The following is a 27,444-nucleotide window of genomic DNA, read 5'->3' on the forward strand; positions in this document are numbered from 1 at the left end:
CTAGTTTCACACTAAATTACCAAGCTAGAATTCTGGACTTTTTGGCAGTCTTTCTTGCAAACTGCATTCACTCACTTCTTTGCAAACTTACCTCACTTTCCCAACTTCAATCTTCTGAATTTTCAAATCGCAGTAACTGTCGCCAACAATCTAAAAGCTCCTAACTTCTACTTGGACAGATCATTTATAGTTTGCTCTTGTCTGATACAAGAGTGAATTGTGACCTGGGAAGACACAATGATTAATCATCCAACTATCTGCAAACCTGTCTATCCTTGAATTGAGTTCCATGTGATCTGAATGTATTCCAGTGGGTCTTGACACAAGCGATGATCTGCAATTGGCACTTGGCTAGAGTTGACACTGGCACTAATCTCTACAAACTTTTCTTTGAATTTTGGGTTTTCCTGATAGAACTTAAGATGGTGGTAGAAGGAATTGTTGTATCTTCTTTTCCCTTGCTTCATTTGGGAGCTTATGGGAAAAGGAAAGGTTGTGCCTTCTTCCCTCTACTTCAAACTTAATATATTGGAGAAACATGTGGTCATGCCTTCTTGCCTAGAGAATAGTTTTGGAGTTAGGCTACCTTTCAATATGGAGGGAGAAAGAACAATCAACATTTTTTTCCTCTACTGTCCACTACAAATTTTTAATTTTTTCTTTTTCCACTAGACCACCTTCATGACCATAATTTTTTTAGTTTCGTAAACATGTAAGAGAGAATGATCATCTTTTCGTAATCCTTTTCTTCTGCTTCAAAGTTTCACTTTTAACTTTCCATCTTTGATGAAATGAAGGAAGATTGTCCATCCTTTCTAACCTTTAGGTCAAAATGGAGGCATCCTAGGTGACTTAAATAGAGGAATGGCCCTTAGGACATAGAATATGGTGGATGAACAGGGATACCTGCATCAAAGAATTTGATATCTTTTAGGGAGTTAAGGTAGTGTTGATGATTACAAGCTAAAGGGCAAACAGAAATATTATTAGTCATTAATTTTTAGAATTTTTTTTTCTCTCTCAATAATTTTCATGTGATCTTTGTTGCTCATTGTTGAAGTGATATGTGGAAATTAATGTGTATGGTTTTCAAAATTTTGAAATTTTTATGCATTGTATCATTGATTGAAATCTGTGTGTAATAGCTGTTCTTTTCTCTCTCGGTTCACAGAGGGTAGATAATATGTTTGGTTTGGCAGTGCAGAATATTTAGACAATAAAAGAATTTGCCTCATATGAAACATACAAGACTTTAGATTGTTACAAGTATGTGTACGTAAAATGAGAGTACTGTATAGCAATTTTCATCTCAAATAATGCTCTTTACATTGCTGTTGAACCTTAGAAAGGTAATCTTACTTCCCATCTCTTATATTCTCCCTATGTTTTAACATTAATTGAAGGCATTTAATATTTTTTAAGGTGAGCATTGGCTATGGAAAAATTTAATCTTTTTACATTGACATTCTACTACCTTGTACCATGCTATTCACTGTGATTTTCATTGTTATCTTGTGTTGATAGGCTTTGGCGAAAGTCAGTTCCAAACATTTCTTAAAGCAGATTCGAAGGTATTATCCACAGGGTTTGTAGATAGTTATGTTTTCTTGCGGTAGTTTTAATAGAACTTTTTGTAAAATGGCAATTTATGATTATTAATTCCAAACACATCTTTTTGTCTTTGGAGATGTGCTGAGGATTAAAATGTACACTATATCAAACTTGTTTTGTAGAAGGCAAACCCTCTTAGGCGAATGGGGTCTGTGACATCTTCAAGAGGTTCAGGTAAATTGTTACTTGATAATAAATGCTTTTTGGAAGACTTCATTGAGCAAGCTTCGATGATGCATGTTGAGAATTGCTATCTTTTAGAATAAAAATTTCCAGACATTCTTCACATTGAATTGTATTGTCCAATCATTTATTTGATTTTGAGATTCTAGGAACTTAGAATTTGCTACAACATTCAAAAGGATTTTTAAAGGGAGATTCCATTTGGTCATTTAATAATCTATTGCCATATCATATTTTCACTGGTTGAGTTTCAAAACAATCATATGTTCATATCAACTGAAATTTCTCAGATTAAATTCTATCTAGCCTACAAGAAAAAGCAGTTCCTAATCTACTTTATTACTATGAAGGAGGATATTACATTGACACTTTTGACTTAGTTTTAAAAGTATCCATGTTCTCTTATTCAACATGCATAAAGTCCCATTGCTAGGTTGTGAAAACAATGGAAAATATAATGCAATAACCCCAAAATTTATCTCAGTTTTTTTCTTCTTTTAGTGAACAACTTGTGTGAAAACACATGTTGTGCCACTTAGATCAAGTTCACCTCTAGTGAACTCCAAGGATAAGCATACACATATATAGAAAATTAAATTCAATGGAATATTATTTCCTTGGAGGTTTGTGCTAATCCTTGATTAATGTAAAGTTGACCTTGATAGATGGAGTTCAACACTTTATTAAAACACAGGTCTAGTTGACTAACTTACTGCATTCGAGTTTCCCATTTATCAAGTGAACACTGAAAATCAAATGAACTCATGTAGGTGTCAAGTGTCACTTGACTAACCCTTTTAAATATGTAGCCAAGTGTCACTTAGCCAATCATAACACCTTGCATTGTGTCTTGGCCAATCGTAACACCTTGTATTGTGTCTCGGCCAATCGTAACACTTTGCATTGTGTCACATCTCACTTGACTGTGTGCATTAAACATGCATGAATCAAGTGTCACTTGATAAACATGAAGCTTGGGCTACAATAAGACTTATCATATCTTCTTGCACCCTCATGTTTATCTCTCTACATCAAGTGTTACCTGATCAGATTGAACACCATTTGTATGAAGAAATGTATGACTCCCATACAAAATATTCTCTCAATATTGCATCAAGAATTACTTGCTCAATATAGAACTATTACTACATCAAGTCTAGCTAGATATATGACAGCTTAGGTTCTTACTTTATTTTTTCAAGTGTTACTTGAACAATACCAATGGTAGATGGCAACCCTTAACAATCAATTGCCAATTCAATCAGTGTTATCTATTCAACCCTTGTAATCAGTAACAGACATATGGGCTTCATCCTAAGTATAGGTTTTCCAGTAAACTGCTTGGAATAAGATTGAATTATAAGATGCATCATTTTAAATTATAAGCACAACATTGATCAAGAGTTGAAACTATAGTGATTACATTCTGTCACCTTTGATACATTATCCATCATACAAATTTGTTGTACCACAGTAAATCCAACCATGACTTTGAACTATACAGGCACATTTAAGGTGTTTCATACGAAAGATCCTTTGAAATCTATAGCTTAACTGTTCTACCTACACATTGTCTTGAACATTCTCTTGATGTTCACAGTTTAGGAATACTCACACTCCTTCAATAGCATAAGGTTCCTATATATAATTCCATTATAATACCGATCTTGTCACATTCTGGATGAACCTCATTATTAAGACTCCAAGCTTACTAAGTACTCTATCTTAAACAGTCTTTGTAAAGATAGCATCCATACTAGGTCAAAAGAGGTTATTATCAATAAATAACTTTTCCCATCATCTATTACACCTTTGGAATCAGGATCAAACATCTTTCATGTTCTCTATCTAGTACAGTCACTGTACATTATTCAGAAATTTATTTCTGTCCACAGTTATTTTGTATTGTTATATAGTTTCTTAATTACTGTCTTGGACATGATCATTACACAGCTCATAGATCAACAAACCTTGCCATTTCTGTGCACCGAGCATGAACAGTGCCTAGTGATGGAGTAGACATCAATTCATGTTTTAGTATTTATTTAATGAATTGCAACTGTTATATATATTCTTCACAAACAATATCCAACTGCTCGCTGTAATATTTAGCACTTGCTAGTTGATACTCTGTGTATTTAAAGTTCTACTGTATTCTAAAGCTCTAAAACCACTTATATTTTCACTTTAACAAAGGTACAATTATGTCACCAGGCTATGTTGAATTGTTTGCCACCACCACAAATTGTGAAACATCCATAACTAGGTCATGATCAAACTTGACAAGGTATTAATCCCTGATAACGTACAGAACATATCTGTTCACAAAATCTGTCACATGTTCAGGCTTCTTTTGTATTTATTATTTATTAATTTAATATATAGTCAATCTTATAAAACATTACTCTCTTTTCTAAAACACTGTATCAAGTTGCAGTTATCAAATCTACACTGGTTTAATGTCTTCTTAATCTCATTAGATCATTTTTATGCCCTGGGGTTTACTCTTACCATTTTGCATTACACACGTAATCCATGTGTCATCATTAGGGAGACCCTTCATATCTAAAGATGAAACATTTCTTTCATGGTCAAACAATGACCTTAATTCCAAATATCATTGTACATTTTTTTGGTTTGGACTTGATATCCACACAATTCAATCAAATAACCTCATTCAACATCAATACCTAGACAGTGTCAGTACTTAAAGTAATTCACAATTGATTCTATCCTAGGTTCTCTTAATATATGAGACACAAAAGATCATACATCTCTGAAATAAGACCTTATAACAATGAACATGATACAACCTTATTTAAGGTTAGTAAAATCATTGTAACCGCTGTGCACAGTGATGCCATTAACAACAACGACTCATCAATTCGATCTACAGTGAAGATTTCATAATCATTGACTCTTATACTAGGAATTGGTTTATCACAATTCTGTGACTAGTCACACGTGACTCCATTGACAAGAGTTTACACATTACCATGAATTCATATACCAACATAGTGAGCTCACAAACACTATAGAATAAAATTTATAGGTGATAAGTTACAAAGTTAACAAGTATCTGAACTGTTTCCATAGATATGGGACTCAATAATAACAATACATTTCGTAACAACTTTGTTAAATTGAATTAAAAAGATGGGTATTAAAATGCTACAGGTGATAAGTTACAAAGTTATCTAGTGTCTATATTGTTTCCATAGATATGGGACTCAATAATAACAATACATTTCATAACAAATTTAACAAGATATAGTCACTTACAAAGTTAAACCTTCAGAACAATCTTTTCTTCCCATTAACCATTTCCTAGTTTTGTTCACGATGCACCTTCATATGTGTCTACTTGAAGCTTTCATACCATGTCAATATTGTAAGGGTGCAACTTGACCTCAACCAAGAATTCCTTTCCACCCATGAACCCCTTCCTAGGAATGTTCATGCCAATATAATTTGGGCCTTATGATTTGCTGAGAGACAGACCATGGCTCACTATAGTTGAAAATGAAACCCACATAGTGTCACTATACTTACGCCAAATTCTTTTGGAGTTCATCACAAGATTCACAACCAAGGTATTGTGTGGGTTTACTCAAGAAACCTTGTATACTGTTTGCAACATAAAAGCTCATACCCCACATTTAACAGGAGCTTTCAACCCCATGAAACAAATAAGGAATACCCAATATTTTTTTTTTCATCATAAGGTCTTATCCTCTCTAAGAATCTATTTAGAGAGAACGTAAACCAATTGGATAGATTGTTTCATGGTCTAAAACAAATCAAGTCAGACATATATAACAAAACAAGCATTGGTTCATACCAAAGAAACGGGACTCGGACTCGGCAAGGCCGACTCGGACTCGGACTCGGGACTCAGCGTCAGACTCGGCTCCAAACTCGGCTGGACTCGGGAAAGTGAAAATCTCAAGAAATTTAGAGATTTTTAAAGATTTATAACTTGTTTCAGGCACCCTTTATTGAATACACCTTAAAGACGCAATAACATCATCAAACTCGGCTCATTTGATTACATACACAAGTATACATCAATCACATAAGCATAAACACAAATTGTAGTTGAAGGAAATGACAAACATAGATATATAAATATTGTCAAATGTATACAATATTACAAAACTCATGGAATAAAAAATCCATGTCATCATATGATCATCATCAAATGTTTCATACAAATACCAAAGGTAAATACAACTACAAGCCTATGGCTCAGAGGAGCCTGCACCCTCCCGCCCCGGCCCCCTGCGAAGGCGTCTAAGGTAGGTCTTGGATGATTCGACAGCCATAGCCGCTCCCCGTGACACCATGCCATGCTCACCAACATCAGGAACATCCGTGTCACTATCTGCCTCTAAATCTCCTGTCTGTGCTCGTGCTCTCCACTCCTCCTCTGCCATGGCTACAGTCTCAGCCTCTATATCTACCTAGTCGATCCAATCAGTGTCAGACTCGGAGCTTAAATTTTCCCTACTTCTATCGATGCAGTTTCCCCCCATATTTTTCGACGGGGGTTTGGGGGCGGCGCCCCCAAGGTGGGGTCAAGGGGCAGCGCCCCTTGCGCGCTCCCTGTCGCGATACAGGGCGGGGTCGAGGGGCAGCACCCCGCGAGGCCAAAAAAACTTATTATTTAATAAAGGTGTCGGGTGTTATTTTTCTATTGGCTAACATGTTGTAAGCCTAATTTTTCTCATTCTCAGGCGAAGGTTGTAGTGAACAAAGACGATACCATTCATTTAAAAAAAACTTTTTAAAATGTATTTTTTTTGTCATTTTAGTAACCCAGCCAGTAGCCAAGTTTGAGGCTTGGGACTCGCCGAGTTTGGCGAGTTTGAGCCAAACTCGCCAACTCGGCGAATCTGGCGAGTTTGCTCGCCAGACTCGGACGAGTCCGAGTCCGAGCCCCAGAGACTCGGCGAGCATGACTCGGACTCGGACTCGCCGAGTTTAGGCGAGTCCGGGCGAGTCCCGTTTCTCTGGTTCATACTGTAAACTATACACTAATGTCATCACATGCAAGTTACACAAAACAAGGTTATGACTTTTAATTATTGTATGTTGTAGTACAAGTGGAAATTTATTGTTAAAAGATGTGTCTTTCTATCATTTATAATCCATTAAATGCTCGATTTGATATGTGACATATTTGTTCTGTAACAAATTACGATGCTTGCAGATATATCATAGTAGATATTTGTTCTACAACAAATTACGATGCCTGCAGGTATATCATAGCAGATTTCAACTGTGCTACGAATTTACTGATCTCAAAATTTTGGATATAAATTAGCAAATGTTGAAGATTGATAGTGTTGACAAAGTAATGTAGAATAAACTGTATTATGTGATGATTTATCAAGATTCAATTGCATAGCTTGAGTCAACTCATCAACCTATATCTCATGAGTAGTGATTTACAAGAACCCATCTCTCATGATCATGTATGGCTACTTAGCACTTAGTGCATCTAGGTGATGCTCATAGGGTTGAAGCACCCGAACTTTTTGGAAGGTTACCCATCCCAATACTACATTGGATCAAGTGCCCTTAACTATAGAGTTTACCCCACAATTAAGCCCACTTAACTTGTTACCCCATTTTAAAAACCTTCTACAAGGGATCTATGTGGGTTTAAAATTGTGGAAAACTCCATGGTTTAGTGTGTTTGAGTTTGAGTAGTGTTGGGCTGGGTGACTTCCTAAGATGTTCTTGAGTTTCACCCTTGTGAGCATCACCTAGACTCTATGTTGCTGAATTGGGTATAGGTACATATATGGGTACGTGGGTACAATATGCTGGTATGACATTTTTTTTCTGTGGGGGGCCGGTGGTGGGTGGGGAGGGGTTGGTGGTGCAGGAGCACATAGGCACTAAATGCCTCATGAGGGCTTTTGATGTTTTGTTTTGTTTTCAATATTGTGTTAAGATTGTATAAGGTCCAAGGGACCATTTGAAGTCATTATAAATCATATTGTAAGGCATTAAACCATTTTTGTGCAATGTAGACCTATAAGGTCCTAAGAGGGTCAAAGGTGGTCAAAGTATACAAAAGTGCTCAAATAAGGTTGAAAATGATGTAAAAGGCTTATTTAGCCCATTTTAACATGTGTAGGGTTAAAACAATGAAGTTAGAGTCCTTTGGGGACTTTATGACAAAAGTTGTCACTTTTGACAAAATGTTGTCAAATTGCAAGATTAAAAAGAATGGGCAGTTAGGATGGAGGCAAAATAGTTATAGCCAGTTGGAAGGCATGGAAAGGGTTAAAATCCCTTGTTTGATTCATTTGTGTGTGTGAAGGGTCGAATCAGGGGAGTTAGTAGATGTATTGAAGGGAAAAGGTCAATAAAAATCAAGAGTTCCCTGCATTTTAACTGTTTTTCTGAATGTGCAGCCTGAGTTCCTTCAGCTTTTCATAGTGAATTCGATTGTGTTTGGTTTGGAAACTTATTTGATGCAGTAGAACAGTGGATTTGCGTTATTTTCCTTTCAGTAGCACTCGATTTCATAAGGTTTTGTAAAAGATATCCTAGTTTTTGTAAAATCTGTCCAAATCCTTCCTAGGGTAAACAGTGAACTTGGAAAATGTATAAAACCTCCATTCCACGATGAACAAGAGCCAAACTTGGTGGAATGGAGGGAAATATCATGTATTTTATTTTCACTTTGTTTGCAGGGTCCCATGCTTGCTTTTGCACGTGCAATATGATGTCAAAATGCTGATTTGACAGTGCCACAGTCTGGTAAAACTCTGATTCCCGTGTGTTGCAGAGCTTTGTACTCTTTTGTACGAAAGGATTATGGTGCAAATGTCATATGGCTGGCTTCAAGTTTGATTGAATTTCATGGAAAAATGAGTAAGCTATGACCATTGTTGTAAGGATAGCCTGTTCAGAAAATGGTTTTCCAAATCTACAATTAGAAAATGTGTTGGTACAGCTATGTATGGTCGAGTAAGGACCTGACACTTGGTGTGTGGATAGATATTGATGTTGTGAAAAAACTTCCTTCTAATCAGAAAAATTCATCATACGAGGGGTCAAATGAGCCAATTTCTAAAAACTGTCACGTCATTCCCTATGTGAGTTCCTATCATTGCTGCTTCAGGAAGGTTGCAGAAAACTATTATATGATTTGTTTATGTTCTTAGTCACCATGTGTGGTCTTGTCATGTCACATTTATCATTCCAATAGTGTCTCAAGGTGTTGACTTGAAGAGTTTGGAGTTTGTGAAGGTATGGTGAGAGTTGTTGTTGAGCATTGATCTTTGATGAGTCTTTATGCTTTAGAGAAATTGGAATATCAAGAGGTCTATGTTAGAAGCCTTGTGTTGAGTTTGGCGAAGGGAATTAAGCCCATTGTTGTGAAATATGTCTGATTGGCATTAAAATGTTTTCATGTTGTTGAGAGTTGAACCCGAGTCTCTGCATCAGTTGGGTACATTCATATAAAAAACATATAAAAATCATAAATACATACTATTTGCAGTCTAAAAACAAGAATTAAAAAAATGTAATTATAATATTAATTATTTCATACACAATTTAATAAATCAATATTATAATAAGAAATAATAAATATAATTTAAATGATTATATATTCTGTATTAATATATAATAATTTGAATTAACAATATAATAATAATAATTAGATATTAATCTAAATATAATCTATTGACAACATATATAGTAATTATATATTATTAAATATTTTTATTTATTAATTATATATTAAACTAAAAAATAATAAATATTAAACTATTGGTCTATTGATCTATTGCAATTTATATTTACTATTTGTATTATTTTTTAAACATTATAAACGGAATTTTGGATATTATTATAATTATATTACTAAATTAAAATAATATATTATAATTATTAATTAATAAATAATAATATTAAAACCTAAAACTATTAAAAAATAAATGCTAAAATTACACTTTAAAGTATTTAATTTTTAACAATTATTTTGTAATTAAAAATAAATTACGTGGCATTCAAAAATCTATTATGTTCACTCTCTTTAATTCAATTTATTAAAGCCCTCACATCCATCAAACCCGAGTGTTTATAAATTTGAAAATGTATGGTCTCACGTGAATATATATGGTCTCCATATTTGAACGGAAGTTATTTTGTGCTTGATGAATGGTTAGGCCTCTTATAGACTAGGGTTTTTAGTCATTCAAAAAATGAGTGAAAACAAAGGAAAATCACTTTTGAATCGCGTTGGAATCTACTTGGAAATGCTATGTTGACAATGAAGCATTTCTACCAAAAAAATACAAGCCTTGCTCGATTCCTTAGGGATTCCTAGCAGTTCTTGATTCCAGGTTGTATCGTACCCGGAGTTGGCTAGGTGATTTGGTAATTTAGCCTAGACTCAATAAATACTAAGTGGACCATTCAAGGTCATAAAATATAGGTTTTTGTGAACCACTACTTATAAAATATGGATTGATGAAGATTGACTTGAATCTACATAATTGAATCTTGATAAATCATCAATAATTTGCTACAATATGAAACACCTCATATCTTGAAATTGTATGGTCCTAAAGTTGCCTTAACTTTTTCACATATTGATCAAATCTAACTTAGTATCTTTTAAAAATAATAAGAATACAATGAGCCCAAGTTTGAATAAGGAAATAAGAAGGATACTCTATTTTAGGAAATATAAAAAGAGCTAAAGCATATATTCTTGAAAAATATAATAAGGAAAATATATCCATGAGAAGATTATCAATTATTTTAGATGCGTAAAGCAAACTGATTACTTCAAGAAGATAAGCAAGGATAGAGTTGTTTTTTGGAGAGATTTTCCTTGTTTGTAAGTATGGCAGGAATTTTTATAATATTCAATGGATTCTTAATGAAAATTATGTTATGTGGTAGAACTAGAACTTCAATACACTGAAGAATAGTTTGTAATCAGAATAAGTAGTAGCTAACCGAAGAACTTTTGATGTTATTTATAATGGTGGTATTAGATTATGTTTTATAGTAGGAAGTTAAATAGTTTGTCGTTAGAATCAGTAGTGGCTAACCGAAGAACTTTTGATATTCTGTACAATGGTGGTATTAGAGTATGTTTTATAGTAGGAAGTTTTTTTCTGTTTTTCTTTAAGATTCCATAAATTCATATTATGCTTACAAATTATATATATATATATATATATATATATATATATTATATATATTATTTGGGATTATTCTATCTTCATCTATGCATTTTGTTTGCCTCATGGAAGAAGCCCTAGCATTGTTTTTTCCAGAAGAGAGTCTATTGGTGCTAATTGATCAATATTTGGGCTTATCAAAATCATCAAAAGAAGAATATTAATCTCTTGCTTTTAAGGTACATCAATTTTTATGAAGAATATCAAAAGAGGTGGCTACTGTAACACACTGAATTGGCTGAGCTGATCATGAGCAAGGATGACAATGATTTTCCATGAATTTATGGGAAAAATTTGAACCATAGTGACAATCTTTATGCAAAACAAGCTAACAACAAAGTTATAGTCAAAAGTTTGTTGAATCATTGTGGCCCTCATCCTTTAAATTGTTGTTGTTGAAGAAGAATCTGCAGCAGCTTGTAGTCATCGAGAGTAATTGACACTTGTTAAAGAATCCCTTGTCAATGATAAAAATCAAGACCAGTAAATCATGACATCTATATGTGAATTGTTTTGGATTAAAGCAAAAACAGGTTTTGAAGGGGCCCTGAAACCCTTTACATAGAAGATTCTAAAAGGCTTAGAATCAAAGCATTAGAAGATCCAAAACAAAACAGGCTGCAGAAGATAGGATAATACATAGAGCAACCAAGAAACCAGCAAACGCCCAAACGGGTAGACAAAAAACCAGCAAAGAACCAGAACACAAAACACAAAAAAACAGAAAAGACAACACAATAACATGAGGCTCTGAAGGGTCTCAGCGACCTCACCCTCCAACGGGCTCATCTTGTCAGCAACCATCCTCAACTCTTTGTAATCCATGCCCTGAGTCGCATCTTTTTTCTTCATGTTGCCCCGGGTCCGCTTACAAGGGCCTTGATCAGTCTGAGTCTTCTCATTATCATCACCAATATTGATCAGAACTTTCTCCTCTTGCTCTTTGTCCAGATTATTCACCAGGGTATTCATGGCATCTGCCGTCTGTTTGACAATCTTGTGACTGTTGGTCACAATTGTCATGAGAGGCTTGAATTTTCTTATAGTTCTCTTCCACATGGGTGAGCCTATCCTCAAATCTTTTTTGCATCTGATCAATGCCCTCAACTGCTCTGTTGATGCAATCCACCACTAATTTATTTTCATCTTCTGTCCATTGCTCGTTACCTTTTTGATTTTCCTGAACAATGACCACAGGAATAGCTTCCATTTTGCTACCCAAGGCCCTTTGGTTGAGTTCGACCTCTTTAAGCTCATGAAAGAGCCACTTGAACATGGTGAAAGTATCAATGGCGTGGTCCCTGACCATTCCCAGAACATTGTCATAGTCATCCCTCTTATCACTCAACTCCGCACTCTTCGCATGAAGGTCCTTGGTGGTATTCTGCGGAGGCAGTGAAGGGGGTGGCGAAGGGGGCTTCTCAGGGTTCTGGCTGTTAGGCTTCATGCAAGCCCTATCACCACCCGCGAAGCCCTCAGAATTAGCCCTATTACCACTAGACACAGGGGAATCCTTGCCAGCCGAGGTGGACGAAGAAGAAACAACTAAATGCTTCTGCACATTCTTACCCTTACCCAAAGAAGGTTTAGCCTTCGGGGAAATCTCAGATTTGGCTTTTTTATGAGGGGGAGGAGAATCCGCCTCAGAGTCTGAGCTGGACTCCTCACCTCCCGACTCCCCAGAACTAGTGTCATCCTCAAAAGAGGTAGGGATATAATCAGACGGGGCAGGGAGGGCATGAAAATGGGAGTCAATAAACACCAGAAGCCCTTCATGGAGGATAGGGAACTTAACATGGCTCTTTTTATGGTCCCTAAAATTAGGCCTCAAGGCAGACATCAAATAGAAAGGAAGGGACACCTTGACACCATAACGGAAGTGATTTAGAAGCACAAAGTGATGTCCATAAACCTTAGTGAAACGACCATCAAGAGTGAAATATTTCATGATTACCTTGAAGAGTTTCACCCAAAATTCCTTGATGACAGAGATGTCGTAGTAGCTCGCTGTTTTCTTCACCATCTTGGTCCGCTCCTCTTCATTTTTAGGGAAGTTTTGCACCGCCATCTCCGTGTAGTTTTCATCCTTGTAATATTATATCCCATCAGCCGAGAGGCCAGTGACCTATGCAATCAAACTCTCATCAATTAGCACCTTGCGCCCATGCAGATTGATGGTGCCATCTTTCCAATGCTTCTCGAAATAGGCTGTCACATCCTTATTTCTCCCCTTTAACCTCTCAATATAGGGGGTCACACCCCCTTTCTCCAGGAGCCTCCATATTTTCTTGTCCTTCTTGAGCTGCACACAGCTAGGAGGTTCAATTCTCTTCCTAGCCCCACCCATTCTTCTCTTCACTTTGTAAGTGAAGAAACTCACGGCTTTCAGATTGAGAAAGAAATCTCAAATGAGGCCAATATCAACCCACAAAGCATGCAAATTAATTCTGCAATAATGACACTGACCACTATAAACACATGCCATATGCGGGAAGGGGCCGATCTTTCTAGATACGTATCTAGATATGATGGCATAAGTACTCATAAATTTAGCTGCCTCGACTTCTATCATGAAGAGAAAGCATATAGAGTTCACTATCCAATTTATCCTCATTGGTCCAACTCATTTGACTAGTACTTCTCACTCCCTTATTAGCTAATTAGTCAGCCACATAGTTGGACTCCCTAAAAACATGGGATATGAAGCATTGATCAAAAGAGTTAATGATTGATGTAATGAGCCACTATACTTAACCCAACAAAATTTTGACCTCTTTTTTTTTTTTTTTTTAAATTCTTAATTTAATCATTTGTGTTTGATTCAATCGCATACTCTGGGCATCCATCCATTTGGATTAGGCATTCATCCATCCGGGATGAGCATCTAATCATGCGGGTTAGGCATCTGTCCATATGGAACAGAAGGTTTCATCTATCCAATATAGGATAGGCATCTACCCATACGGGGTAGGCATCTATCCAATTGGGATCGGAGGTGCTCTGGCCAGAGACTTAGACTCATTGGGACCATTCGGGTCCCGAGTCTCTCACTAAGTACTACACTCCTCTAATAGGAGCGCACCGAGGTTGCCGTCCTTAGGAGAAATCAAAATAACATAATGCAAGCTTGAATTCCGCCTCGGAATTTGGCTTAAAGCCTCGAGAAGTCAAGGGAATCCATACGGGGTTCCTTCCGAGTATGCATTGAATTACTTTTACACTTATCTTTCAAATTAGGATTCTTCGCAATCCTTCTTCTTACCAAAACCTAGACCCCACCCATGAACGCTTGAGTACTAGGGACAACTTCGTCCCTAGACTGCCTACATACCCATTTCGGCACGGGATCAAGGCGTAAAGTATGTAGTTCTATTTTCTAATCTATGGTTTAATGTAAACCGTTTGGTGGGTACACAACCCTTTCTAGGGTCAATGTCCCAGACAGTTTCTCTGTGGTTGCTACCCACGATGGTAGCACTTAAGCAAAGGCTCAAGATGGCCTATTGCTTGTGGCCTAAAACAACTAGATCCTAATACCTATCATAAGCGTCACCCTTGACCCAATTGTCAATTGTCAACAACTCTTCGAGATTAAATCAAATTTATAAAAGTATTTCACTCAATCAACCCTAAAGGGGTTTACTATGGTTTAACTCAGCGGATGTAAAATCATTTAAGGATTACCTTATTAGATTATCGATCCAAGGGGGATTACCCTCCCCTTGGATTTTAACTTCCAAGTGTCTCTTATTACTCCCCGACGATTTATAGGGACGATGCCACAAACGTCGTTGATGCAATTTTATTAGGCGTTAAGTGCAGTAGTTCAACACGACGACATTACGCGTAAGCGTGACCCAGAGGCACCGTAAATATCGAACGCTGCTAGGTTTTTGTTTTCCAACTCCCTTTGTTTAGTTTTCTAACTAAAAGGCTATGAAAACTTTTAATTAGAATCATGCTTGAAACAATTATGAAATGAACGTGCATAATTAGACATTGCAAAGTGTAAATAATTGAAATAACTACTTCTAGTTATTTTTTGAACTAATGTCAATTCCTTTACAATATTATAAGGAAGTAACTAACTATAGCATCCACTCAATGTTATATTAACTTAATCCTATCAACATCAATTTCTTAGAAGTGAGCTAATGATTTCTCTATAATTTACTCCAATTTAACTCCCTAAGTGGTCAAAAGGGCAGATTACTCAAACTCATATTAAGGTGATAATCCACTTATAACTTATTTCATCATTCAAGCTAAGTTTCCTTAAACATTCACAAAAGATGAGTACTAGAATTAAGATTACGCAAGATGAGGTCGAGTTTAACAACATCTTGTGAAAAGATAACAATTTTTATTCTATTTCCATTGCTAAAACTATTTGCTTTTCAATAATTTACTTACATCTTAATTAATACAAAAGTTCATCCAAAATAAATTATACCCTTTTAGGTTGTATGAATATTCAACTATGAAATTCACATCTAATTTCTAAACGCTAATTAAATTTATCTTTAGTTACCTGTAATTTAAATGTGACTCCTCCCTTTTTCTAGTCTTAAGGTTCTTTTGTAACTAGAAGGTAAATGTTTTAGCCTTGTATACTATATTTTGAAATTTAAGAAACAATCTTCTCGAATTGAGGGAAAACTTTTAACTAAACATTATTCCATATTTCTTGAAGTACAAAAGAGGATAACTATGAGTCTAACACATTCATTGGATAGGTAAAATCTTTAACCTCTAATTCTTGCACCAATCGGAAATATTACAAGCCATTTTGATGACTCATAAGTAAGAGACTTAATTTGAATGTATTGATCTATCTACTAAAAATTTATCCGAGGTTAGCTAGTGATTCTTAATGAAGAGAAAACAATATTTTTTTTTTAATAATTCCATTAACTATGCAAAGCTTACCAAGGTGCATCATAAATACTTTGTTTTCCTAATTCAAACTAATTTATTCAATAAGAAGGTTTAACCACTATATTAAGGTAAAGTGAGCCTCTTAATGTTGTTTATCCATCTAACTCCCACAAGTATTAGTTAGTCATTTGCCTCTTGCAAAATTACTCTTTTGATATCCAAAAGGTTGTCTTATCCCGCATTAGGGAGATAATAAATTCTAAGAAATTTATTGAAGGAAAGGTCCAAAATTTACAATTTAATTCCCAAATAAATTTTAATTGCCAAATATACAAATTAATTTTAAATAGGATGAAGCTCTTACAACTATTAAATATAAATTAAGTCTAATGATATAAATCCTAAATTCTTAATTCTAACAAATATATTTTAAATAAAATTATAATTAACACCCAAATATAATTTATTTAAGAACAAAATTAATGTTCAACAAATTTTTTTTTCAAGTATTAATAATCTATATTTATAAACTGATAAATCAATTTTATATTAACAATCTTTATTTATAAAAAAAATCACATACATATTATTGTATTAACAAATCTTTATTTATAAACTAAATCAATTTATTATATCCAACTCAAAAATATTTAATAAAATTTAATACAATAGTGAAGGAAGCTAGGGAAGGGAGTGGGGAAAGTGGCCCGCCACTTCCTACCTATGGTTTACTTCTTTTTTTGAAAAAGACTTCCCTATAAAACAGCCCCCTAAAAGCATTCATTGCTGTTTTTTTTTTGTTTTTTTAAATCAACATGCTAAATAGAAATACATGCTAATATGCCTATATATATATATATATAAAGTTCAAACATTTTGTTTCCTTATTAATTATGCAAGGATAAATCATATTAAATTCAACCAATGAAAATGCAAAGATTATATGTGTCTATTTATTATTATTTATATGCATGGTTTTGTATTTTATTTCTTTTCTGATTATATACAGAGCCAAAATTTCCTGATCTTGTCTTCCTAGAAATTCTAAACACAGGAATGAATCACCAGATATGAATAATCCAGAATTTTGTAGATTATGTTTTTGAGAGGTAAAGGGGTTTTTTTTTTTTTACAGAGAGAGATTCTCACAATTTTTGATTATATATAGAGACAAAATTTCCCAAAAATTCTAAACACAGGAACGAATCACCAGATATGAATAATCCAGAATTTTGTAGATTATGTTTTTGAGAGGTAAAGGATTTTTTTTATCGCCTTACAGAGAGAGATTCTCACAATATCTGATTATATACAGAGACAAAATTTCCGGATTTTGTCTTCCCAAATATTCTAAATATAGGAACGAATCACCAGATATGAATAATCCAGAATTTTGTAGATTATGTTTTTGAGAGGTAAAGGGTTTTTTTTTTTTTTTTACAGAGAGAGGTTCTCACAAATTCTCTTGAGAATTAAACGAGGGAGATGGATTTAATTTCGAGATTAAAGAATTTCCACAAGAAAAAAAAGAAGAAAAGATTTTCATAGAGAAAAAAAACAAAACTATTTCAAAAGATTTTCACAGGGAACTTATTTTCGAAAGATTTCCACAGAGAGAAAGATTCTAACAAATTTTACTTTGAGAAATAAAATAGAAAGAGACTCTCACAAATTAAATTTTGAAAAAAAATAAAGAAACACAGAGATAGATTTCAGAGGGTTCATTTTGAGAATACAAAATACATTTTGAGAAATAAAGATTTTCAAGAGAGATATTTATTACTCACAATTTATAATTCTGGGGGGAATAAATATTTTCTTTTTTTCACAGAGAGTTGAACAACTCAAAAATTATGCATTCAAAAGGATATATTTTAATTCTTTCTAGATCTGATTACAATTCCACAAAGTTTATCATTTCATTTTATCCTAATATGCATTCTATTAATTTTTTTTCTAAGATTTTGAAATTTAGGATTCCTCTAAGAATTTAAAGTGAAAGATAACACACAATCTCATTTCTTAAATCCATAGTATTTCCTATTATGAGTCTTGTTCGATGAAGGAAAAAAAAATTAATAGATTTGCAAGAACTACTTAATTTTTGATAGAATAAATATGTGGTTGAAATTATTTTCCCTAAAACTACTTAAAATCTACTACAGAAACTGCATGCATGCAAAATAGAAGAAGATTTGGTCTCCTACCCACAAATTCCTACAAAAAAAAAACATCATGCGTATAATAAAATCCCCTTCCTTTTTTCATTTGAAAGAAAAATAACAAGTGAACAAGGATCAAACCTGGATTGAATGAAGAACTTGTTGAATGATTTGCCTCCAAATCTCTCATCTAGTCTTCTTTATCTCCTCCTTGTAGCTTGATAAAATCTCCTCCAAAAGCGTTTGGAAAATCCTATCTTCTACCATACAAAGTACTCACAAAATCCTACCACTTCTAACATGAAAAAAATAAAATTCAAGAATGCTTTCATCAAAACTGTCCTCTCTTATTTCGAAAACTGAAATCCATTATATAGAAAGGGAGTCATTTTCCCACTACTAAATGAATTAATTGATTAGGGATTCCTTTTTCCAAAATAAACTCCATGCATAATTAATTATTGACAAAGTGGGGGTTACATGCGAGAAATGGAATTTGAAAAGCCTCTTCTAGAAACTTCTTTTTTTCCTACGACATGTGCTCAATTGATATTTTAATGGATTTTTTTTTTTCCAATTAAGTTTATGACCTCATGTGTATCACCACTTATTAATTTTTTTTTTCCTTTAAAATATTTCAACCTTTTTAAATTTATAATTTCTAACTAACATTACTCTTAAATTTAATAATCAAAATAGTGATAATAATAATCAAGTCTTGTCAAGTTGGAAAAGAGGGTTATGACAATTGACCTAGCCTTATTAATCTAGACTTCAATATTCCAAGAGGGTTTCAATATACCTTTAAGATAGTTAATAATATTTTTGGAATCACCTCCCACCCACACAAGCTTGTAGTTATGTTTTCTAGCTAAATTGAGTCCTTGGTATGCTCCTATGGCTTCAGCAAAGTGGTTAGTCTATATTCCCAGGGGAAGCGCTACCGCTAAAACAAGATTGCCATTATGATCTCGCAACACTCACCCACATCCTGCCGGCCCTAGGTTACCCTTGGCCGCCCCATCAAAATTAGTTTTGGCCCAACCCTAAGGCGGTCTTCTCCAACCCTAGCTAGTTTTGTTTTTAGAATTGGGCTTTAAAGTCAAGGAAACATCAACATGAATTTCTCAAGCCCTTGTAACCCTAGACTCATAGTCATTGCAAACCACACTGCTATAGGAACTCGGTCTCGAATATAGAATAGAAACATCAACATGAATTTCTCAAGCCCTTGCAACCCTTATTAGCTAATTAGTCGGCCACATAGTTGGACTCCCTAAAAACATGGGATATGAAGCATTGATCAAAAGAGTTAATGATTGACCTAGCCTTATTAATCCAGACTTCGACATTCCAAGAGGGCTTCGATATACCTTTAAGATAGTTAATAATATTTTTGGAATCACCTTCCACCCACACAAGCTTGTAGTTATGTTTTCTAGCTAAATTGAGTCCTTGGTATGCTCCTATGGCTTCAGCAAGGTGGTTCGTCTGTATTCCCAGGGGGAGTGCCACCGCTGAAACAAGATTGCCATTATGATCTCGCAACACTCCCCCACATCCTGCCGGCCCTACGTTACCCTTGGCCGCCCCATCAAAATTAGTTTTTGCCCAACCTTGAGGTGGTCTTCTCCAACCCTAGCTAGTTTTGTTTTAGAATTGGGCTTTAAAGTCAAGGAAACATCAACATGAATTTCTCAAGCCCTTACAACCCTAGACTCATAGTCATTGCAAACCACACTGCTATGGGAACTCGGTCTCGGATATAGAATAGAAAGATTATCATTGATGGCCTGGTTAATTTTTCTGAAGACAATATCCCGCTGGAGATATGCTTCCCTGAAAATACGATTGTTTCGCTCCTTCCATATACTTCATGCCACATGGGGAAACACAAAGGACCATAAAGTCTGTAATGTGTGGTTCCTAGTAGGTGCCTTCCAATGAAAAATGAACTCTTTAACCAAACTAGGAAAAACCTAGCATAGATCCCATCGTTGGAGCACTTGACTCCATATGTCAACCGCAAAGGAGCAATGCAAAAAGAGATGATCAACGGACTTAGCTTCCTTCAAGCAGAGATAACATCTGTTAGGTATAGAAAAACCCCTTTTATAGAGATTATCTGTGGTCAGGATTTTGTTCAGGAAAAGGAGCCAAAAGAACATATTGATTTTAGGAATCAAATATTTAATCTAGACTTTGGACCACTAGGAAATAGGAGGATCCAAATGATATGCAACCGAAGCAACTAAAAATTTACCATTTGAAGAAGACCGCCATATCAGCTCACCTTCAGAGTTAACATTCTCCAAAGTAAAAGAATTCAAAGTAGATTGCAACAACCCTAGGGTAGGGCGAATAATAGAAAGATCCACCCAATTACCGCCAACCCAATAGTCAACCACCTTCAGCCCAAAGGAAGCAACACGAGCATCTCTAAAAGCTCCAATCACAGGGTCAGAGGCCAACGAAGTTTTACCAATGCAACAATCATCCCAAAAGAGAATGCTCCAGCCATTCCCCAGCTTCCAATAGGTCCCATTGAGAGCAACATCCCTGACCTTAATGATATTATTCCAAAGATGAGAACCCGTAGGGAGATGAGGAGATTTAAGGAAGTCTTGAAAATTCTAAATATTAGAAAGATACTTATTGTGCCACAGGGTGTTCCATTCCCGGCTTCATCCATAAGTTCTCCAAACTTGTTTAGCAAGGAGAGCAGAGTTAAAAGATTTGATTCTCTTAAGCCCCAACCCACCTTGTTTCCTTGGTCTACAAACATTCTCCCACGCCACTAGAGGGATTCTATTCTGATCCTCCACTCCCGACCACATAAATCTTTGAATTTTCTCAATCACCTCAGCATACTTTGAAGGAATCTTGAATAGACTAAGGGAATACACAGGTAGATTCTGAAGAGCGGACTTTAAAAGTTGGACTTTCCCAGCTTGACTTAAAAGTGCACCCTTCCACCCAACCAACTTCCTGTTAAAACGATCAATTAGAGAAAGCCAAAAAGAATCAGACGGTTTAGACCCTAGAGGAAGACTTAGATACGTGGAGGGGAGCACACCAACCAAGCATCCGAGAATGTCAACAATCTTCTTCTGCATCGCCTCAAGAGTGTTGAAGAAGAAAATGGAACTTTTAGCTCTATTAACCATCTGCCCCAAAGCTCTTTCATAAAGGTTTAAAGTTGACTTTAAAAATCTGGCTTCCCCAACAAACAAACTCCCCATCAGAATGGCATCATCAACAAATTGTTGATGAGCATATCAAGCTAGCCGAAGAAGGTTTCAATCCTCTCAAAAGCCCTTCCACAACTTGTTTCTGGATAAACCTGCCCAAGCTCTTTGCCATAATAGTGAACAAAATAGGAGAAATAGGATCTCCCTGCCTTAAGCCCCGAGAGGTTTTGAAGAAATGCGAAGGCGAACCATTGACAATGACCGCCATAGAAACAATGGAGATAAGTTGCCAAATGAGACAAATAACCCTGTCAGAAAAGCCAAAAGCAACAAGGATTTTCTTCAAGTAAGCCCAATCCACCCTATCATAAGCCTTAGCAATGTCCAACTTAAACAAGAATCCTTGAGCCTTAGACACGGTCAAGAAGTGAGTAATCTCATGAACAGTGATGATGGAGTCCAAGATCTGTCTCCCCGGAACGAAACCATTCTATTGAGGCGAGATCAAAAGGGGCAGGATCCTCAGCAACTTGGATGTCAAGACCTTGGAGATGATTTTGTAAAAGGAATTGCATAGGCTGATAGGCCAAAAACCATCCAACGAGTTAGCCCCCTGCTTTTTTGGAATGAGGACAATAAAAGTGGCATTAAGTTCCTTAAGTAAATATATGGCTCCAAAGAATTCTTTGATAGCACTAGAAACATCACTCTCAACCAAAGAAACGGGACTCGGACTTGGCAAGGCTGACTCGGACTCGAACTCGGGACTCGGGACTTAGCGTCAGACTCGGTTCCAAACTCGGCTGGACTCGGGAAAGTGAAAAACTCAAGAAATTTAGAGATTTTTAAAGATTTAAAACTTGTTTCAGGCACCCTTTATTGAATACACCTTAAAGACACAATAACATCATCAAACTCGGCTCATTTGATTACATACACAAGTATACATCAATCACATAAGCATAAATGCAAATTGTAGCTGAAGGAAATAACAAACATAGATATATAAATATTGTCAAATGTATACAATATTACAAAACTCATGGAATAAAAAATCCATGTCATCATATGATCATCATCAAATGTTTCATACAAATACCAAAGGTAAATACAACTACAAGCCTATGGCTCAGAGGAGCTTGCACCCTCCGGCCCTGGCCCCCTGCGAAGGCGTCTAAGGTAGGTCTTGGATGATTCGACAGCCATAGCCGCTCCTCGTGACACCATGCCATGCTCACCAACATCAGGAACATCCGTGTCACTATCTGCCTCTAAATCTCCTGTCTGTGCTCGTGCTCTCCGCTCCTCCTCTGCCATGGCTATAGTCTCAGCCTCTATATCTACCTGGTCGATCCAATCAGTGTCAGACTCGGAGCTTAAATTTTCCCTACTTCTATCAACGCAGTTTCCCCCCATATTTTTCGACGAGGGTTTGGGGGAAGTGCCCCCAAGGTGGGGTCAAGGGGCATCGCCCCTTGCATGCTCCTTGTCGCGATATAGGGTGGGGTCGAGGGGCAGCGCCCCACGAGGCCAAAAAAACTTATTATTTAATAAAGGTGTCGGGTGTTATTTTTCTATTGGCTGACATGTTGTAACCCTAATTTTTCTCATTCTCAGGTGAAGGTTGTAGTGAACAAAGACGATACCATTCATTTAAAAAAAACTTTTTAAAATGTATTTTTTTTGTCATTTTAGTAACCCAGCCAGTAGCCGAGTTTGAGGCTTGGAACTCGCCGAGTTTGGCAAGTTTGAGCCAAACTCGCCGAGTTTGGCGAGTTTGAGCCAAACTCGCCAACTTGGCGAGTCTGGCGAGTTGCTCGCCAGACTCGGACGAGTCCGAGTCGGAACCCCAGAGACTTGGCGAGCATGACTCGGACTCGGACTCGCCGAGTTTAGGTGAGTCCGGGCGAGTCCCATTTCTCTTCTCTCAACAATATCCCAAAAGGTCTGAAAGAAAAACATTGGGAAGCCATCCGAGCCGGGAGCTTTGTTACCATCAAAGGAGAAGACAACTTTCTTAATTTCCTCATTAGAGCAGATAGCAGCCAACATTCTGTTCTGATCAGCAGACAACACCCTCGGAATGGACTCCGCCAAAGAATTCTAGGCTTCCAGATCTAGCATAGAATCAACCTTGCGAAGCTTCTCAAAAAATCAACAGCAACTTCACTAATCTTGTCTTCATGCTCCAGCTTAATACCATTACTAAGAATGTGATCAATTCTTTTAGCTGCTCTGTGTTTAAGAGTGGTGATATGAAAGAATCTAGTATTTCTGTCTCCAACATTAAGCCATAATGATCACGATCTCTACCTCCAGAAAATTTCCTCTCTTGAAATAATTCTATGGTATTTCGAAAGAATGTCACCCTCTCTAGCAAAATTATCACCAACATAGCCTTCACTTTGGATTTTTTCTTGGATAATGTTGAGATCCGCCTGAAGGGAAAATTTCATCATGAAAATGTCTCCAAACTTCTCCTTATTCCATTTTCTAACCCTCTCCTTCACAATTCGAAGCTTTTTGGCCACAAGAAACAATGTTGTACCTAGAGAAACAAAAATCGCTAGAAATTGCCCAAACTCGGCGAGTCCGAGTCCGAGTCTGAGTCACCCCCCACGAGTCCAGCAAACTCAAACTCAGACTCGGCCGAGTCTGGGCCCAAACTCGCCTGGACTCGGCTAGACTCGCTAGACTCAGCCAGACTCAGCTAGACTCGACCAGACTCGGCCAAACTCGGCCAGACATAGACTGGGGTCCAAAATCTTTAAAAATCTCTAAATTTCTTGAGTTTTTCACTTTCTCGAGTCCAATCGATCCTAAAGCCGAGTTTGACTCTGAGTTCCGAGTCCGAGTCCGAGCTGAGTGCGAGTCCCATTTCTTTGGTTGTACCATCAATTTTAACATCCCACCAATCCTTCACACAACTATGCAAGCTAGGATGAGAAAGCCACATTTTTTCAAACCTAAACGGGAACCTTCTTCTACCTCCTTTAGGTTCAGCAGTAAAACTTATAGGAAAATGGTTAGATCCAACTCTGGATATAGCTTTTAAGGAACAATAATAAAGATGTAGCCAATCTGTAGAAATAAGGGTGCGATCCTGTCTAACTTGAATAAGCTCATCCCCCACCTTTCTATTAGTCCAGGTATATGTAGCTCCTGAAAGATCTAGATCAATGAGACAATGATCATTAATGAAGTCAGCCATATCCTGTTTGCTATCCATCTGGATTTGGGACCCTCCAAACTTTTCAGATTCTTGAAGAGGAGTATTAAAATCCCCCATGATAAGCCAAGGACTATTAGAGTGGTTTCTTCGGAAAGAAGAAAGACTCGCTCAAAATCTCCTTCTAGAAACCTTATTATTTGGCATGTAGATATTAAATAAAATCCAAGAAAAACCATCTTTGGTGTGCTTAAACAAAGTGGCAACATGGTTACCGTCATCACAAAGAGGGATACCTTGAATAAAATGAGAATTCCATAGGGTAACAACACCCACAGAGGCACCATCAGAACTACTACCTTGAGATTCACAGAACTTGAAAAACTTAATTTTTTCAACCCTTTCCTTGGGCATCTTAGTTTCCTGAATAAGAAGAATATCCGGCCTATGATCCCTACCAAAATTCCGAACTATATCTTGTTTATGGTAACTATTAAGCCCCCTTATATTCCAAGAAAGTATTTTCATTTCTTACCAGGAGAATTAAATAGACTTTCATGGATCGTCTTCTGCGACCCATCAACAATGTTTTGCAAGCATTTATGTTCTCTTTGCCACCTATTAGATCTTCGACCCGCTCTTCAAGGAGGCCCACAATCCACTTTGACCTATTGTGTAATGTCCCCTTTTCCGCTCTAGTTTGTTTTGTGGACTGTTAGCCTATTCCGGAGACCTGTAGGCTAGTTGGAAGCAAAAATTAGGGTTTCCTACCTCTGGGAGGATTTTTCTGCATTTTCGAAGGCTTGCATGTTGGAATTGTCAGTTTGGGTTTTGGATTCCTTCTGGGTTTTCAGAAAGCTTCGCAGTGAGGGTACATGCATGGCAAGTTATGGAGTTTGTTTGACTTAATATTTTTAGTAAGTGGAGGCAGAAGCAATTGAGTTCTCTGGGTTTTTCTGGGTTTTCTATGAGCTCTGCGATGGTATAACATGCAAACCAATCTAAGGACCTTTTCTGGACTTACTATTTTTAGTAAGTTTGGTAGCTGCTCAGAATGTGGTAAAAATCACTTTGGAAACACTTACTATTTTCAGCTGTATGCTATTTATAGTAAGTACTATTTTTGGCAGGGGTTCTGCATCTCAACTCAGTGGCTATTTCTAGCAGTATTATTTTGGTAGGATCTTGTGTTCACTCAGATGACTATTTTTAGCAGTTCAGTTCAGAGCTCCAACTCAATTCAGTTTTGGTGATTTCCAGCATTTCAGTCCCTGGCTCAATTTGGCAATAATCAGTATTTGAGGAGAATGTATTTTTAATATACTAATACCTTAGGCATAATGTTTTAATATTTGATTATTTTATGGATGGACGACTTAGGAAAAAGGAGAAAATAATATTTTTATCCTAAGTCTATTTGGTGAAATATTTTACCTTTATAATGGGGTGCCAAAATGCAGTTTAATTTTATAACTTATGGTTGGATGCCTTTGGAGGAAATTATCATTGAAAAAGGTTTATACTTAGTGTTATTTTAGCATTGGCTAAAGTTGGCGTCCACTTGAGGGAATAATGTATTTGTTGCCAAACAAAATATTACTATTCCTTGGGCGATTTATTGTTGAGGAAAAATATTTTATAAAGTGAAATATTAATAAGGCAAGATGGACGCCTTATGGAGAAATAAGTTAATTTTATAATATATTTCACTTATCTACCTTGGATGCCACATTATGATTTTATTGTCATTTTTATAAAGTATATTTGCTCCTATGAGAAGGTCGATTTGGAGAAAGGAGAAATGAAATGTAATTTCTAAATAATGTGAAGCGAATGTGCATTTGGGTTTGGCGTTCATTTGGAGGGAATGTGAATTTGAATTTGGAGACACAAAGTCTATAAATAAGAGCGTTGGGCTCTTCTTTTTGGTATCCATGAATATTTGTAACGAAGTGCTGCCGAATTGGTGCCAAAGTTGAGCTTCGAAGTTAAGAGCCTCCTAGCAACCATCAGTTTCGTACTTGAAGACAGTGCCTAGCTGATTATTTGTGACTATCTTTCATCCAGAGAGATAGATTGTGTTGATCGAAGTGATTGGGAGATTTTTCAGTTTTTGGTGTGTTGGGTGTGTTTCCAATTGCTGGTTTTTCGAGTGTGCAGAAGGTGTTTTTTGCTCGTGGCTCCCTGTGTGCTTGGCGTGTGGTTCTGGGTACCGACTCTATTCCTTCCTATACCTTGGGCGATAAAATTCACCATTTTGCGGATCTTTAAAAGCTGATTTGGATTTTATGTAGCAAGTTGAACTTCCTAGTAGGGTCGTCCCCTTTCCTTGTCTGCCTTGGGTTGCGTGCAGATTGTTTGTGGTGTTCGCGGTGCAAGTTTGAGGTTCTATTTGTGTTTTCAATGCTATATCTCTCATTTGCTTCTGTTTTTGTGTGATTCAGAGTTGATTTGGAGAAGTTATGAGCATTTTGGGGTGTCCGTAGCTTGCTGGTCTGTGTTTTCTATGCATGTTAGTGATTTTAAGAATTTCATAGTTGTGTGTTAGAAGAGCTTCTTGGTGTGAGTAGTCTAATTTGGTTGGGGAGTGAATATCTATTATTGTTGCAGCTGTTGGACTTGTTATCAACACTTGATTCTTCATTCTAAATGATTTGTAATGCTGGTTAGTAGTACTAACAACAAAGTTATGTCATTTCTTAGTCCCACTGCATAAGTGGAAGAGGCTGGCTATGCCGCCTATCTTTGGGATACTTATATTTCATGTATTGATAATCCATAATGTGCATTGTAAAGCTAGTTAGTAGTACTAACAGCTATCTTTTGGATTATTGCTTGTAGTCCCACTGCATAAGTGGAAGAGGCTGGCTTAGCCGTCTATTTTGAATATTTTGTAATACTGTCCTCCCACTGCATAAGCGGTTGAGTTGATTGTAATGTTGTCCTCCCGCTGAATAAGCGGTGGAGTTGATAGTAAATTTCATTTCTAGTCCTCTCGCTGCATAAGCGGTAGAGTGATTGTTCTTCAGTTT

The 27,444-nt window shown here is 36.4% G+C and overlaps 1 protein-coding gene across 2 annotated transcripts in view; it reads left to right on the top strand.

Moving 5' to 3' along the window:
- Positions 1–27,444, top strand: part of LOC131060942 (protein CYCLOPS) — a 198,685-nt gene that overhangs the window by 103,639 nt on the left and 67,602 nt on the right. Inside the window, exons 7-8 of one of the 2 annotated variants that reach the window (XM_057994404.2) lie at positions 1,525–1,571; positions 1,737–1,785. In XM_057994404.2, coding sequence (XP_057850387.2) covers positions 1,525–1,571; positions 1,737–1,785 — 96 coding nt within the window. Of the gene's footprint in view, positions 1–1,524; positions 1,572–1,733; positions 1,786–27,444 lie in introns of both variants that reach the window. The other variant, XM_057994403.2, reaches the window with a different exon arrangement.

This window comes from Cryptomeria japonica, chromosome 5 (genome assembly GCF_030272615.1).
Source record: "Cryptomeria japonica chromosome 5, Sugi_1.0, whole genome shotgun sequence".
Classification (NCBI taxonomy): Eukaryota; Viridiplantae; Streptophyta; class Pinopsida; order Cupressales; family Cupressaceae; genus Cryptomeria; species Cryptomeria japonica.